The sequence below is a fragment of the Zootoca vivipara genome, chromosome 3 (assembly GCF_965207765.1).
Source record: "Zootoca vivipara chromosome 3, rZooViv2.hap1.1, whole genome shotgun sequence".
NCBI lineage: Eukaryota > Metazoa > Chordata > Lepidosauria > Squamata > Lacertidae > Zootoca > Zootoca vivipara.
The window spans coordinates 87,149,765-87,165,327 of NC_142586.1; the positions used below are offsets into that span (position 1 = coordinate 87,149,765).

A 15,563-nucleotide genomic window follows, 5' to 3' on the forward strand; every position below is an offset into this window, starting at 1 on the left:
ACAACTCCACTTCAGCCCCCAAGGAAAAGGATGTGGCACACAAAACGCCTGCACTGTTCTGAAGGTGTCCTGCTCTACCAGACCTGGCAAAACCTATGTATATATCTAGGGTGTGGTCACCACATTGACCACATTGTGTAGAAGCTAACTCAACTGCTGTGACTGGGGAGCAAAATAACACCCCAGAGCAGGAGCTGCCAGCCTCTTGCATCCTGTCGCTGGAAAGGAACTGTTGCATGGCCCCCAACCAATTGCAAGTTCATAATAAGGTAATAAATTGCAAGGACGTAACAATGTTAGAGAGGCTTGCTGGATCAAGCCCAAGTCCCCACCTAGACCAGCATACTGCTCTCACAACGGCCAACCAGATGCCTCTTAAATGAGGTACTAGCTTTCAAATGAAGTAACTAAGAAGTGGAGTGCTAATCAGATAGCTTTAAGAAAATGGGCTGAACCAGAGTTCCTTAACCCACTTTGAAATCATCAGCAGACAGCTGCCTAACATAAATCAGATGTTCCCTTTGAATTAACAGTGGATCTTTATCAACTCTAGGAGCAGTGGGCTTTCAACATACTGTGCTGAGTCTCATAAAAAAACCTGTGTGTGTGTGTGTATTTTATTGATTTTGTTTATTTACTTTGGCCAGTGCAGGTGAAATAAAATGGTGAGCATACAATGTAGCACAGCGTATCTTTTAAAAGGACTACAAGTGCATCCAAAATATTCAGATAATCATACATCAAGAGAAACAGGAGTATTACTTGCCTAGGGTTACATGAACATGGAGAACCCCACAGACCTATAAGAGAGGCAGTTTGGCTTACCGTTTTCAGATATCCATACTCAACATGCAGACATCAGAAGACATGAGTAGGGATATGTGACTGCCAGGGTAGTTCAACATCCATTTAATCACATAGAGCCTCCTTGGCATGAGGTGGTTTTAGCTCAGGGCACATCACCAGGGGTATAAGGCTCAGCAATGGCTCAAGGCTATAGCCTAAAAGCATTTGATGCAGCAATGCTGCTACAGCTATGCTGTGGGTATAGTCATTGCCTGGATGGACCCCTGTATAAGCTGCATTGTCTAGGAATTCTATATATGCTACACTGCGTTCTGCTGAAGAAAGGCAGGATATAAATGTAAATCTCTGCAGTTAGGAATATTGTGTAGTGGCTTCTTCACTCAACAGGTTGTAGTGGTGTGTCCATATACATAAGCATGCATTCTGCTGGCATACTCTGGGCCATGCCCCTGCCCCAACCTAGAAAAGCTCCCACCATACAGTAGTGAAGCACACCCACCATTGTCATGGACTTGCCATGAACCATCATGAGCCTTCTTTGTGGATGTGAGGTTAGGACGTTGCTTTCCGTGTAGCCCTGCCTCTTCTCCCTTTTCCCATCTCAACTTTTACCAGTTGGTGGTCACCTTTCCACGCAGCTACAATCCAGTTCACATCGTGGTTCACTGTAAACTTATTGATGGTGCATCATGGTGCTTAACTATGTGTCTGCTGTTCCTTGCAAAACCTGTGTTACTCTCACACAGACATCCACCTAAACATACTGTGTGCAATTATATGTCCCATTTTCTGTGTAGCATCTCAGTGGGACTTAAGCACTTTCCCAATGTCTGTCTGTGTGTGTGTGTGAGAGAGAGAGAGAGAGAGAGAGAAATAATAATAATAATAATAATAATAATAATAATAATAATAATAATAATATAAAAGTGGTTTCCCCAGCCACTTGGGCGGCTTCCACAGAAAGAGTGAAAGAGAGAGAGAGGAAGAGAGGGAGAGGGAGAGAGAACGTGCACTGTTGCCATATGAAATACCTATGGGCATGACTTGGATGTTGAGATTGGAATGGCTGGTTATGTGCAGACTGCAAAGGAAATTAAACTCTTTTTCTGAGGGGAAGCCTTGAGGTTGGTGGCCTTCACTTGCTTCCCTTCTCACTGCTAGTCACTGACGCCTCTGACAAGGGAGGCACTGTGGACTCTTCTTGGCCGCATTTTGGCAGCATCCTTCTGTATTATGTGTGGGAGGAGGTGAGGACCAGGCTCCATAATATCATCATAGCCTCCTTACTGCTTCTGCATGTTGATTGATGCCCTCCATGCATGAATATGATGTGATATTGTCAATACGCAATGCCATTATTGACTGGTGCTACTGTAGTTGTCACTGTGGGAATGTCTGCCAGTGTTGCTACATTTTTTTCTTGTATACTACTGTTCATGGTTGGTTTTTCGGCTTTTGCTGCTGTGGGTACATATGATTGAGACTAGAGGAGGTGCACCTATAGTGTAGTGGATGCCTGAATAGCACAGGATTGGCCTGTTATTCTCAAAATGCATTTCTTGCCTAAATATTTAAAGACATAAATAACCTCCAGCTATTCCACCTTGTCACTTTAAGCTTTCTGACATTTATTGTTCTGAAGAGAAGAAAGGTCAAACTTATCAAATCTGCATTTATGCTTCCATGACATTTTTCTCCAACCAAATTTTTTCTGAATTACAGAGGCAAGACAAATGTAGCTCATTTCAGAAAAGACCTTTTTCATCTATGCATGGCCGCCTATGCCGTAGCACACGTTTCTGAATATTCTTTGTATAAGGGAAGAGTAATAATTCAATCAGTTCAAGAGAAATTTGGGGAACAGTCTTGTGAGGTAGAGATTGCATTCCAGTTCTGCCACTGACTCATTAACAGCGTAGTCCTATACATGTGTACTCAGAAGTAAGCCACAGTGAGTTCAATGGGATTTACACTCAGGTCCGTGTGTACAGTGCATAGGGTTGTAGCCTCAATACCTTGGGAAAAGGAATTTAGACCTCATTTTCCAAACATAAGTTTTAGAGTGCCATCCTTTCAGGTAAACAAACAAACATGGTTTGAATGTGGCAATCAGATGCTTTGAGCAGTAGGTTTGCATGCAGAGTTGTTGCCTCCTGTTGATTTCTAGCTATAATTATATTTCTGCTAAATATTTACATAAAGCAGTATCCCTTGAGGGACTGCAAACTTTCAGAAACAGATGTACAAAATAGCCCCAGCTAAAGTAATCACACTTGAAAAGAAATCTTGTATATTTTCCTATATATTAAACACTGTTCTGACTTGGCTGGTACATTGTGCAATATATTTTTACCTATCAATATTTTAGCAGGTTGGGCTACTGTTAGGAATTCTAACAAAAGGCAGCTGAATGATAAGCAAGCATAAAATTATACTTCAAGAAGCAAACTTCAGATTCATTGGCACAAGTCTATGTTTCCAAGTGTGATGCTCAGAGCCAGAGACAAATCCATATCACTGGCCTTCAAACAGGAGCTTGAACTTTGAATATCAAATATACGTAGTGACCTTCGCATAAGCAAGTTGCAGACTGAAAAACGTTTGCTGAAATTAGGTGGCAAATAACTCTTGACAAGCCAGAGACATCCATAAGCTACAGATAGGCAGCGTGCAAACAGGGAACAAGGCTACGGTTTGTCAAATAAATTGTTTTTCATGAAAACTGCTCAGGAAGGGACGGCAGTGGGGAGGAGGGGTATAACTCACTACATTTCAAAAGGACATTTTATTGAACAGATCAGAGAAAATCCAGGCATCCTGGCTGCTGAATCTACTTGTTCTCCTAACTAAACAAGACTGAAGCATGTATTAATTGGAAACTTCTCCAGAGCCAAGTCTATTTATATGAAATGGAATTCCAACTTTTGGAAAAGTCTTGGAGGGATCATGGATGAGAACCTGCTCAGACCAGGTCTCTCTTTGGAATTGATGCTAGTTAAGCAAATGAAAGCATAATAAACAACATGCCAGCAGCAAGGCCTTGGGAGCATCCTTCTCTTCTGAAGACACTTTGCATCCATGAAAATGAAGCCTTTCTCTGCCACATTTCCCCAACTGTAAATGTGAATAACTGCATCTCTTTATTATACAGGAATACAGCCTGTACCAACATTTTGGTAAACCAATGACTTAAATGTCATGTTTAACTATTCTAGCAGTTGAGAAGGAGGAGGAGGAGGAGGAGGAGGAGGAGGAGGAGGAGGAGGAGGAGGAGTTTGGATTTGATATCCCACTTTATCACTACCTGAAGGAGTCTCAAAGCGGCTAACAGTCTCCTTTCCCCTCCTCCCCCACAACAGACACCCTGTGAGGTGGGTGGGGCTGAGAGACTTCAGAGAAGTGTAACTAGCCCAAGGTCACCCAGAAGCTGCATGTGGAGGAGCGGAGACACGAACCCCGTTCCCCAGATTACGAGTCTACTGCTCTTAACCACTACACCACACTGGCTTTACGGACATACAAATACTTATGATAGACACCAAGATAAGTCAGAAATAGAGGTCTATACAGTTCTGCAGTGCTTAGAAATTCCACCAAGTTCAGGTTATGCAGAAACTGCTCTTCCTGCATAGTTCATAGTGCAGTTAAATTGTTCCCTGAACCTTACTTCTGTGGAGGCCATTGAAAACCAATGTGGTCCACTGGGTAGTTGTTGCTTCTATAATTTAAACTTGGGTTCAAATCCAAGTTGAACTCGTGTGTAAATTGAGAATGTTAATTACTGACAACAAAGGGCTATGTAGAACATGAACCAACTAATGGGAGAAATACAGACACACACTGCAATTGTATACACTAACATCCTATGAAAGTCAGTAGGAACTGAGCAGTTGAACGCAATAGTTGCAAAAGTCATTTGCATATTCATATGCAGGTGATTAATAACTAGGCCAACTGAGAATTTTCACACTTTAAACATTAAGCATGCCTACACATTAGAATGACATCAATGAGAATCAATGGGGAAAATATTCCTTTTGAACTACAGGAAGATTACCAGCTGAGGTTGCATTGCATCTGAAGTTATACCCCATTCAAATGAGGCAAATACCGGTACAACAGAATTAAACACAAGCAAAATAATTGCACAGAGTTTATTTGTAAGAGCCATAGTGAGAGAGCAGAATGAGGTAGTTATTGCCTGTAGCTTTCAGCATCTCACTCACAGTTTAAATATTTCACTCTTAACACAATTTCTGTTGTCAGGATTACAGAATCAAACAAAAGGAATATCAATAAATTAATTATCCATCATGATTATTATCATATGATCCAAGCCAGGGGTGGGAAATGGTCATCCTGTTGAGACCATGGAGGGCCATGGAGCCTCAACACCTGAACTGCAGCTTCTACTCCTTAGCCCCCTATCGTACCCCATCATTTATGTTTGAAAACGTAATTCACACCTATAGAATCATAGAATAATAGAGTTGGAAGAGACCACAAGGGCCATCCAGTCCAACCCCCTGCCAAGCAGGAAACACCATCAAAGCATTCTAGACATATGGCTGTCAAGCCTCTGCTTAAAGACCTCCAAAGAAGGAGACTCCACCACACTCCTTGGTAGCAAATTCCACTGCCGTACAGCTCTTACTGTCAGGAAGTTCTTCCTAATGTTTAGGTGGAATCTTCTTTCTTGTAGTTTGAATCCATTGCTCCGTGTCCGCTTCTCTGGAGCAGCAGAAAACAACCTTTCTCCCTCCTCTATATGACATCCTTTTATATATTTGAACATGGCTATCATATCACCCCTTAACCTTCTCTTCTCCAGGCTAAAGTAGAAGACTACTTTCAAGCATAATTCCAGCACAGGAACATTTTCAGTGGAATTGCAGCTGGGGAAGGAGTTAACATTTAATTATGACTTTGCACTAGATATAAACTGATTTGATAGTTGTTTCTGTTCTCCAGGGCAGGGAATGCTGGGGAGCTCTAGCAGAAAATTCTGAGCACCTTAATCAAACTACAGTTCACTGGCTTTTTTGTGGGAAGCCATGCTAGTTAAATTGGTATAAGACCAATATATGTGGGTAAAATACGTAGCTATAGCATTAGTACCTAAAGATTTGTATACACACTGCCTTTTACAGCATTACTCTAATGCAATTGCTATCAGCCCCGAATTGTACTGGAAGTTGGCTGAATTTACTTCCTAACAGAGTCTCATTTGCTCCCAGACATATTATATTTGCTACCAGGATGTCATAAAAATGGCCTATCCATGGCAAGTTATCAATCTCCTATCCACAGCATATAGGACATAAAGATACCTAACCGCAAACTAAGAGTGCTTAATGGCTTCCCGGATTCTGTATGTTTCCTGATCCATGGGGGTCCCACCCACAAGGACAGGTGATGGTCCAAGCAAGGGGGAGGTCTGTAGCCCCGGATTCAAAGCAAACAGGAAGGCAAGGAAGGTAAGGAAAGATCAGCACCTTGGAGAGGGGCCAGTGTGTGGGTGTGAGGACCACTGTTAGTGAACCTGCAGAACATCTAAGTCAGGCATAGGCAAACTTGACCCTCCAGGTGTTTTGGGACTACAACTCCCATCATCCCTAGCTAACAGGAACAGTGATCAGGGATGATGGGAGTTGTAGTCCCAAAACATCTGGAGGGCCAAGTTTGCCAATTCCTGATCAAAGTTTTCTCAGCAATGCCCTGAAGCAAAGGGCAAATCTTATAGCCTGGACTAGGTAGAGGCTCCATTCCCTGAGTGCTACATATGGTCAGTTAAAGGGCCCTTTACCACAGACGTTCTAGACCTTTGTGTTTCAGGTTGTGGGGATCTCAGAGCTCTCTTGATCTTCCAAGGAGTCTTTGGTCCAAACATCAAGGACTGATTCAGAGGAAGAGATGCAGACTCCAGTGTCCATGACTCCACGTGACATAGAAAAGAGAGTTGCTCCATCTCATCCTTGGGACTGCCATTGCCAAAGGACTTTCTCTCCGAGGATTCCTAGATTCTACATGTTATGGAAGAAATACTACCACTTGACACAGTGTTAACTTTTTGGCAGCTTGTTCATACTGAATTTTAACTGTGCTATGTTGTTGTTGTTGTTGTTTAGTCTTTTAGTCATGTCTGACTCTTCGTGACCCCATGGACCAGAGCACGCCAGGCACTTCTGTGCTATACTCCGTACTGAATATTATGTGAAGGAATATAATGTTAACAAATCCTATGCAAAACCACCCTCTTTTTCAGAATTAAAGACCATGGAGGGGGGGTAGCACCTGGAGGCAGGGTGGAAGACAGGGCATCAAAGGATGATTCAGGAACAAAGCATTCTGAGAGTTACTGCATAGTGAGCCACAGTGACCTACCTCAAGCTACCTAGGAGAACATTCAGGCAGAGAATTTTCTTGGTGTCAGGAAAACTGTCAACATATTCTATTTCTAGAAGTCAATTACTTTGCCTGTCCCTCTGCTTTACCCCACTAGCCCAAATAACAGTGAGCACTGGCAGCAAAGTCCAAATGGAAGATTGCTGGGCAGCAGAGGAAGGTCATTTCACAACACCATGCAAAATTTCATGCTTTTTCTTTGTGAGTACTACTTTTGGTTTAGCACTAAATTGAGCACCCTAAATACCCAAGAACTTGCCATGGGTGCAAGACGGCAGTACTTATATATCCATGCAACTAATTCCAGCTATCCCATTTGAAGTAGTTGAATTTCATATACTTTTCATTAATATTACATTTTCTCCAAGTGTCAGATCTTGAATGTAAGGTTGATATATTTATTTACTATGTTGCGCAAGGGTGTTTTAACATACACATTTGCCCTTTTCTTCTAATTTTAGCATAAAGTAAAGGTAAAGGGGCCCCTGACCATCAGGTCCAGTCGTGTCCTAGGCAGTATCAAAAAGACAGATGAGTCCTGCTCATATAAGAATAAGCAATGCCCTTTCATTCCATTTTGGAAAGTTTCAGCAGCTTGGAGTAGAATGAAAATCATCTGCTAATACTCATGTCTGCTTGCATTCTCCAATCCACTCTACCAGATCTGAGATGAAAGTATGTACCTGCAGACATTCCCAAGCCATGCAAGACCTATCAGCATATGTTTTATAGCTTTCAGGGGGTGAAAAGGCTGATGACATCATGAACTACTTACTTGATGTGCCAAAGACCTACTTCCAGATTTCTCTGGACATCTCCAGGTTATGTTAAACCTTACATTGCAAGTTGTTTCAGACCCAAACCCACCAAAATGCAATAGGTCCTAAGTCAGGAATCACTCTGCACTAGTTGGCATCCTGGTCCGAAATCTAGTTGTAAATATCAATCAATTCCATCTATATACTGGTCTCCAACCATTTCCCACTGTTTACTTTGTTCAGGTTGATATATGTCTCCACCATATTTTCTTATTTCCATGCTGAAATCTAGTGGCCAGTTCTGACTACTTAAAACCTGAGTAACTTTGCCACTCATGGTATGTAGGAAGTCTAAATAGGAACCAAAAGCGAGACTGAGGGAATCCTCCAGCACAACATTCCAGATGCTTTTGAAGTGTGAGCATAGCAGTAACTCTAACAAAAATGCAATTACACTCCCATGGCGCCAGAACAGCTTCAGACATAACCCCATATTAAATTAGTTTTAGTCTACATGTGTGCTATAGATTAAGAAGAAATGCACCCTGAAGTCTCAAATAGACATACTATGCATTACTATTAGGAACACTGTTCAACATCTCAATCTGTCTCATACATCAAAGTGGCATGACCTTCTGAATTGTCTCTAGACTGGCTTGCACTGTCTGTGCTTTAATATGCACCCCTATACACATACACTTTTGAATATATTGGTAACAATTCATCATCAATAAAAGTTAAATCCTCCTTACTATCTACAGATTACTGAAACATCCTAACAAACTTGCTTCAAAGAGCAAATGAAAACATTTCTGGCACTATAACAAGCAGATTTGACTACAGTATCGATGAAGTACATGGCCCAGTGGTTTATAGATCATTGCCTGATATAGATCATACATTCACTGGTGCTGGGCTAGAGCTGTCCTTCCAAGGTGGAGGAGCATGCTCACCCACTCCCCTCCACCATGCAGATAACATCTAATGTGAGCAGGGCACTCTACTCACAAAAATGCCCTATCCCACAGACAGGCCTAGTCCAGGTTGTCCTTTCTCCCCAAAAGTGTGTGTTCATGAGTGAGGAAGGAGACTGTGGGAACTTGACATCCATACGAATAGATGTTTATGTGAAGCACGTGACTCACACGTAATACCATTTGCATGGTGGAGGAATTAGAGCTAGCCTCCTCTTCCACCATGCAAGAGCAGAACTTTCCCTGGCAAATGTAAGAACCGGGACTTCATTACTAGAATTATCTAAGGTTATAACGTTTTCCGCATCTTCAAAGTTTGCCATTGCTAAATCTGAAGGACCTCCTGGCTGTAAACTGGCCCTGTAAACCAGGAGTCAGCAAACTTTTTCAGCAGGGGGCCGGTCCACTGTCCCTCACACCTTATGGGGGGGCAGACTATATTTTGAAAAAAATTAAAATGAACGAATTCCTATGCCCACAAATAACCCAGAGATGCATTTTAAATAAAAGCACACATTCTACTCATGTAAGAACACCAGGCAGGCCCCACAAATAACCCAGAGATGCATTTTAAATAAAAGGACAAATTCTACTCATGTAAAAAGACGCTGATTCCCGGACTGTCCGCAGGCCGGATTTAGAAGGCGATTGGGCCAGATCCAGCCCCCGGGCCTTAGTTTGTCTACCCATGCTGTAAACTGAGAAGATTACTGAAAGCTGCAAACACCCTTAGAAAAAGTCACCATGACAAAGGTTGCGAACCCCAGCACAGAATCCCCATACACAAGGGATGTGCTGCTTAACTGTTGAGAATGGAGCATTTCATCTAAGGACTTTTGTTGACACATTCTGCAGGGTGTTCCATAGAGCTTTGCAGCCATCCTTTAAGATGGCTTTTCTTGCAATCTTTCACTGTCTTCTTAATAATACTTCCCACACACGCTGAGGATTATCCTTCATAGAAATCTCCTCTAGAGTGATTTGTTAAATAGGGAAAGGATAGACTTTAGCTAAGCAATTTTTTCAAAATAACCTTGAGTGGGTTCTGAGTAGAGCGTAGAGTGACAGTTAAGGCAACAAGAACATTTACTGGAACTTCTTGCTCATTTGAGAGCCAGAGTTCAGCTACAGTTTGCTTCCCAGACCATCAATATTTTAATCTCAATCTACACAAATAACAACTTTGCCAGCCTAAATAAATAAACAAAGTCGGGTTAATTATTAATCTCAACTTCTGGCAATTGTGAACTACTCACTAAACATGCAATAAGGAAAAGGCTACTGTTTACCAACGAGAGTGTAAAGGCTTTGCATTGTTGACTTTGGGATTGCATTGTTTGCAACATGTTTCCTATTAACATGAACAACCGCTTACATGTTTTGCAAGGAAGATCTCAGCTATGCCCTTTCTGCAACAACTTGACTCCTGCAAACAACATTGGTAGCTCTTGTGTGTAGATGAGCTGCTGCTTGTAGATTGTGTTAGTAGCGTAGCACCGATTAAATATGCCTTCAAACTAAAGGCATGGTCATACTTAATAATGGAGCAAATATGATATTTTTAAAGATATAACTAACAGCAGGTCTGATCTAATGTCAATCCCAGCAACAGAATCACTCAGAAGAATGGTAGGTAGCGTATGGAAAGAATATTACCCACAGGTGTCCCAAATGGTAACCAGAAGGATCTGTGGGATCTGTTTCTCTGAAAATCACATCTTTGATTGTTCTGAAATTGAGGGCAGAGTTTCAGCGACATATTTTTTTTATAAGTGTCCACAGGAGGTCCATCAACATAGCTCAAAAAACTGAGTATGAGCCCTGCTTGTACAATTTTTATTTCAGTTAGAATGCTTTCAATCTTGATTGTGCCCACTGAAGTCCTATCAGCAATTTTAAACTTTCTGGACCATTTATTCCTATATAAGACAGAAGGTGGATGCTTCAACTTTCATTTCCAAACCAATCGGAATATACAACTCTCTTGAAAGATGTATTTAAGACTGCTCTGCAGGCCATTAACTATGGGGTTACTAACACTCCACTGATTAGGGTTCTGCATTATAAAATGCTAGCTTATGTCCTTATGGCACATTATAAGGGATATGGGGTTGATTTACACCATAAATTAATTTTACTTAAATGACAAAAAAAGAAAGAGCTCAAGTCTAGATCATATCAGCACTCAACATATGGGGAGAAGAAGAGATTTGTTGATTTTATCAGGAAATTCAACAGGGAGCAATTGGATCAAGGGGGCATGCAATTCAGTGATCTCTTGCACTGGTCTAACCTTACAGGAGTCAATGAGACTGAATCAATATATATGGTCATCAATCAGTCTCTCAGAGTAGGAACGGGCAGTTTCTTCAGTCAGAAAAGACAGGCCCTGCCTGGTCAAGCTATTCATGGCCTAGAGAAATTTGGGAAATGATGCCATTGCAGCCACCAGGATATCTTGCCTATGCTCCCCTGAACAGAAGATTTCAGCAAGTGCCAATCTCATTCCAAAACAGAAGGACATGTGATGGACTTTCATACTGATTTCATCCTGGTATAAAGAGTAGTGGGAGAATCAAAGCATAGGCTGAATGCAGCCTGCAGGCTGTCAACTGGCCACTACTGTCTTAGAATATAGAAGCATTCCATTTGGATACAAAAATGTCATTAAAAGAAGAATGACACTAAGAGGTTTCCTCATGTGTATGCTTCTCTTCCAAGAATGTGTCTCTTGTCCCTGTGCATTGACTTTATGCACTGTCTAGGCATTTTCCCTTAAGAAATAAATTCTGGGACTTCTCAGTATACTCAGTATACTCTGCTTGTGCATAATACACAGTACAGTCTTCACTCCATTTACTCTAAAGTAGCCCAAGGGAGCTCAGAACTACTCTGGAATCAGTAAACTGAAAACTGGCAGTCTGGTATACAATTTAATTAAACCTAAATACTTCTACTTTACAGCAGTTTAGTCTACTTCAATTCATTGGCTGCATAAACTTAAATCAGTAGTTCAACAAAATTGAGCAGTTTGCTGTTATCCTACTTTATATCCCCATGGTAATCCATAATGTAATTTCTGTAACCTTACAAGCAAGCTATGGGGACAAATTTTCATCTGTTTCACTGAATTAATGTGTCATACATTAAACACAAGGAATTTGAATTACACTGTATCTTACAGAAAACTTTTAAAGGCATGCTGATAACAGTCAGTAGGGATCTATTGATTGAAGGAATGTGTTTAAGACACACACACTGGAATGCAGAGATATTGATTTTAATCCAGTAATTAATGGAAGAAGAGATAAATTGAAATGAAGACTGGTCATTGGCCATTAATCAGTTGACAGCTCTAGCAGTTATAGACTTACATGAGATCAGAGAGACCAGAGAGACTTGTGAATCACAGCAAAAGAAATACATCCTGCTTATCAACCAACCACTTCGTAAAGTCTTTTTTCTAGGCTCAAGTTCCTTGAAACTCAAAACACAATTTTTCACAAACATATTTGATCCAATCAAAAGTTCATTTTGTATCTCTCTTTTTTCAGGGCCAAGAGATTCAAGACCCTCTCTACTCTCTGTCTTCCTGAAAAATGTGGTTTACTTTTACTGGGTACATTTAACTGGAAATAATTCCCACTGAAATCAGTGGAACTTTCTTCTGGGTAACAAGGCACAACAGTGATTTGTTAGCCAATGTCATAGAAATTCAAGGAACCACTTGCATCTCCAGAGATAAAATAAACCTCTAGAACCAGAGCAGTCCACAGCCCAATTGCTTCTTAGTAGACTAACCAAAGTGCTTTGGAACCAAACTAGATGCTTTTTAGACCATAGTAATAATGATTACTCATTTATTATTTTCTACAAGAGGGAGAGGGCAGCTTCCTGGTCAAGGGAAGAAAGAACTTTGCCTTTGATATCAACCCTTTATGCCACTAAGTGAGGATCAAGGTTCCCAAATAAAATTCGGTACTGCAGAGCCTTATGCCCATCAGCCTGCAGTACAATATTTTTGCACTGGACACCACAAGGCCAAGCAATTAAGGGAGAAGAAGAATTTAGACAAGCACAACAGGCATGTAGTTTCCATGCAACTCTTTCCGTTCCATTCATAGAGATACACACCCTTTCCTGCAGTGGTGACTGATCATTTAAAGATCTGTGCAGAAATTTCAGAGCAGATTACAAACTCTTTCCAGTGGATTCTTGTGATAAGCTACATAACTCCTCTACAAGAAGTAGAGTGGACTTTAGAGGCAGCAGCAAAATACCTCCTCGAGGTTTCTGAGATTAGGTTTCCTAATCCAAATAATCCTAGCCCGAAGGGGTGGACTCTGGGAAGGCAAAGACACCTCTGCCCCCCACTATTTCATTCCTGGTAGAGTTCCCAAACTTTCCCTAGCGACAGATTTAACCCCCATCCCGCGAGTAAGGGAGAAGCCCGGTCTTGTCCGGATGCAGAAGTCCCTAAGCAGCTGCTCACCTCTGGTGGCCATCTGCAAGAACAGACGGGGCTGGGAGGCTCTGATCGCCGCTGATAAACTGCCTTCTCTGCCCTGGAAAGACGCCTTCCTCTCGGGCATCAGCCGGATCCTCAGCCTGCCTTCTCCAGAGCGGATCCACCAGCTGAATTCCTCGGTCAGGGTGAACTCGATCTGGCGTGCCTCTGCCTGGGCTCCTTCCCCGGCAGAATGCCACGCGCAGTCCTCCCGCAGGTTGGCTTCTCCCACTTCCAGCACCAGCTGCTTGGCGCGGCGCAGCTTTCTCACCGAGCTGCCTTTCAGCACCTTGGACGGGGCTCTGGCGCGGCCAGCAGGCGCCGCCGACCCGCTCCTGGGGAGCCAAGAGCTGACCGCGCGCAGCAGCGGCTGGCAGTCGAGCACCAGGCTGCAGCGCGCCTTGAACCCACCCAAGGGTTCCCCGCCGCCGCCGCCGCCCAGCACCAGCTCCCGCAGGTAGGTCCGGAACAGAGAAGGCACGATGAAATCCATCGCCAGGCTTTTCCTCTGCTGCCTGGAGAAACTCGGCGCATCCCGCTGTGGCGGGCGAGAGCCCGGAGGGGAGCTCCCCGCTTCCCGGGGCACCGCTTGTGCGACCAAGGCGGCCAGAGTGGCCAGAAAGAAGAACCGCGGGAGACCGGCGGCGTTCATCTTGTCATGGAATGGAGCGGGCGGGGAAGAGGCGAGAGTCCGAAAAGTAATCTTCCTCCCGCTTCAGGCACCAGCAGGAACCAACTGGACGCTGAGGCGTTCCTCCTGAAGCGGAGCCACCAAGCTGCACACGAGGCGGATTCGCGCTTCAGTCACCGCCGCTGCCAGACGCGCCCGAGACGGTCTCTAAACGTCCCGCCACATCCTTGTGGCAGCCTCTTCCCTAAAGAGGCAGGAGGAAGGTGGAGGCGGGGGCGCTTGCCTCGACCTCGCGCCCAGCCGCTTTCAGGCGGCGACGGGAGCGCGCGCGCGCCCCCCTGACCGCCGGAGATTCGATTTTGTTTTTGAAACGGGGAACGGACCGCGCGTTTTCCCTCGCGCTTCGCCAAGTCTGTGGAGAAAGCAAAACGCCGCCGTCCGCTTGGTGTCTGTGGGGGGCGGAACCTTCCCCTCGGCCGGTTCCTAGGGGCCAGAGAACCGCCTCTCTCCGGATTCCTCGCGGCTCTGCCCAGCTTTGAGAGTAGCAAGGGGGCGGCGCGCAGTATCTCTTCAAGTCCCACGTCGTCCAGACCTCTCGCCTGCCTGTTCGGGAAGCGACGGGGCCCCCGCTCCTGGCCCGCTGGCGCGACTCTCTCAGGCCCCGGCAAACGCTCTCCTTTCCCTCCTCGCCGGGTTCTCCGGCGCAGGCTCTTTCCCCCGAGTCGTTTGGCCCCGAGTCGGCCGGAGCAGGCACTGGGCTCCCTTCGCGCGCTGCTGCCCTTCCCAGCCTGGGCTCTTCTTCTTCGACTTCCCTGCGCCCTGGCAGGTGATGGATGAGGTCCTTTTTGGCGGGAACAGCGGGCCTTTAGAATTACCTCAAGACTCGCCGTCGCTTTCTTCAGACTGGCCGGTCGCCGTGGCAGGTGAGACGCTCATTCTCTCCCAGTTGCCCCCCCACGCACCCTTCCCACTCTCGCTGCTTTTTCTGAAGGAAAAAGGAAGAGCGCGGTGGTTTCGCGGTTTCGCTTCCAGCCGGAAAGGCAACTGCTACTTCTACTATTGCCGCCGCCGCCACTACTAGTAGTCGAGACTCCTACTCCACGTTTGCTTGGCGCTTCAGCTTCGCTCTCTTCTATCTGCGGCCACCACCGCTGCGAAGATTTTTCACAGGCTCCAACTACCCGCCACAACCCTGGCATTACCCTGTGAGCGCTGACATCACGCACGAGCGCGGCTGCTGGCAGCCAATGGCCATTTCGGGGGGATTCATTATGCAAATGAACAGAGGTAGTGGGTGGGAGGCGCGAGCTGGAGAACAGCCGGCCATTGAGAAAAGCAATGAGATACACACTCGTGCGCGCGCTCTCTCTCTCCCTCGTTCATTTCACTGATGGCAGAACAGGCTGGCTGTTTTAGGCAAATGAGAGAGCCCTGCCTTGAAGGGAAATTTGCAACTGTGCACTTTCCCTAATTATGCATTA

The 15,563-nt window shown here is 44.4% G+C and overlaps 1 protein-coding gene across 1 annotated transcript in view; it reads right to left on the reverse strand.

Annotated features, from left to right (window-relative positions):
* ALK (ALK receptor tyrosine kinase) overlaps positions 1-14,189 on the reverse strand; it is a 582,689-nt gene extending 568,500 nt beyond the window's left edge. The window contains exon 1 of the mRNA XM_035110504.3: positions 13,437-14,189. Coding sequence (XP_034966395.3) covers positions 13,437-14,103 — 667 coding nt within the window. The 5' untranslated portion in view covers positions 14,104-14,189. The remainder of the gene's footprint in view (positions 1-13,436) is intronic.
* Between the last annotated feature and the right edge of the window lie 1,374 nt (positions 14,190-15,563).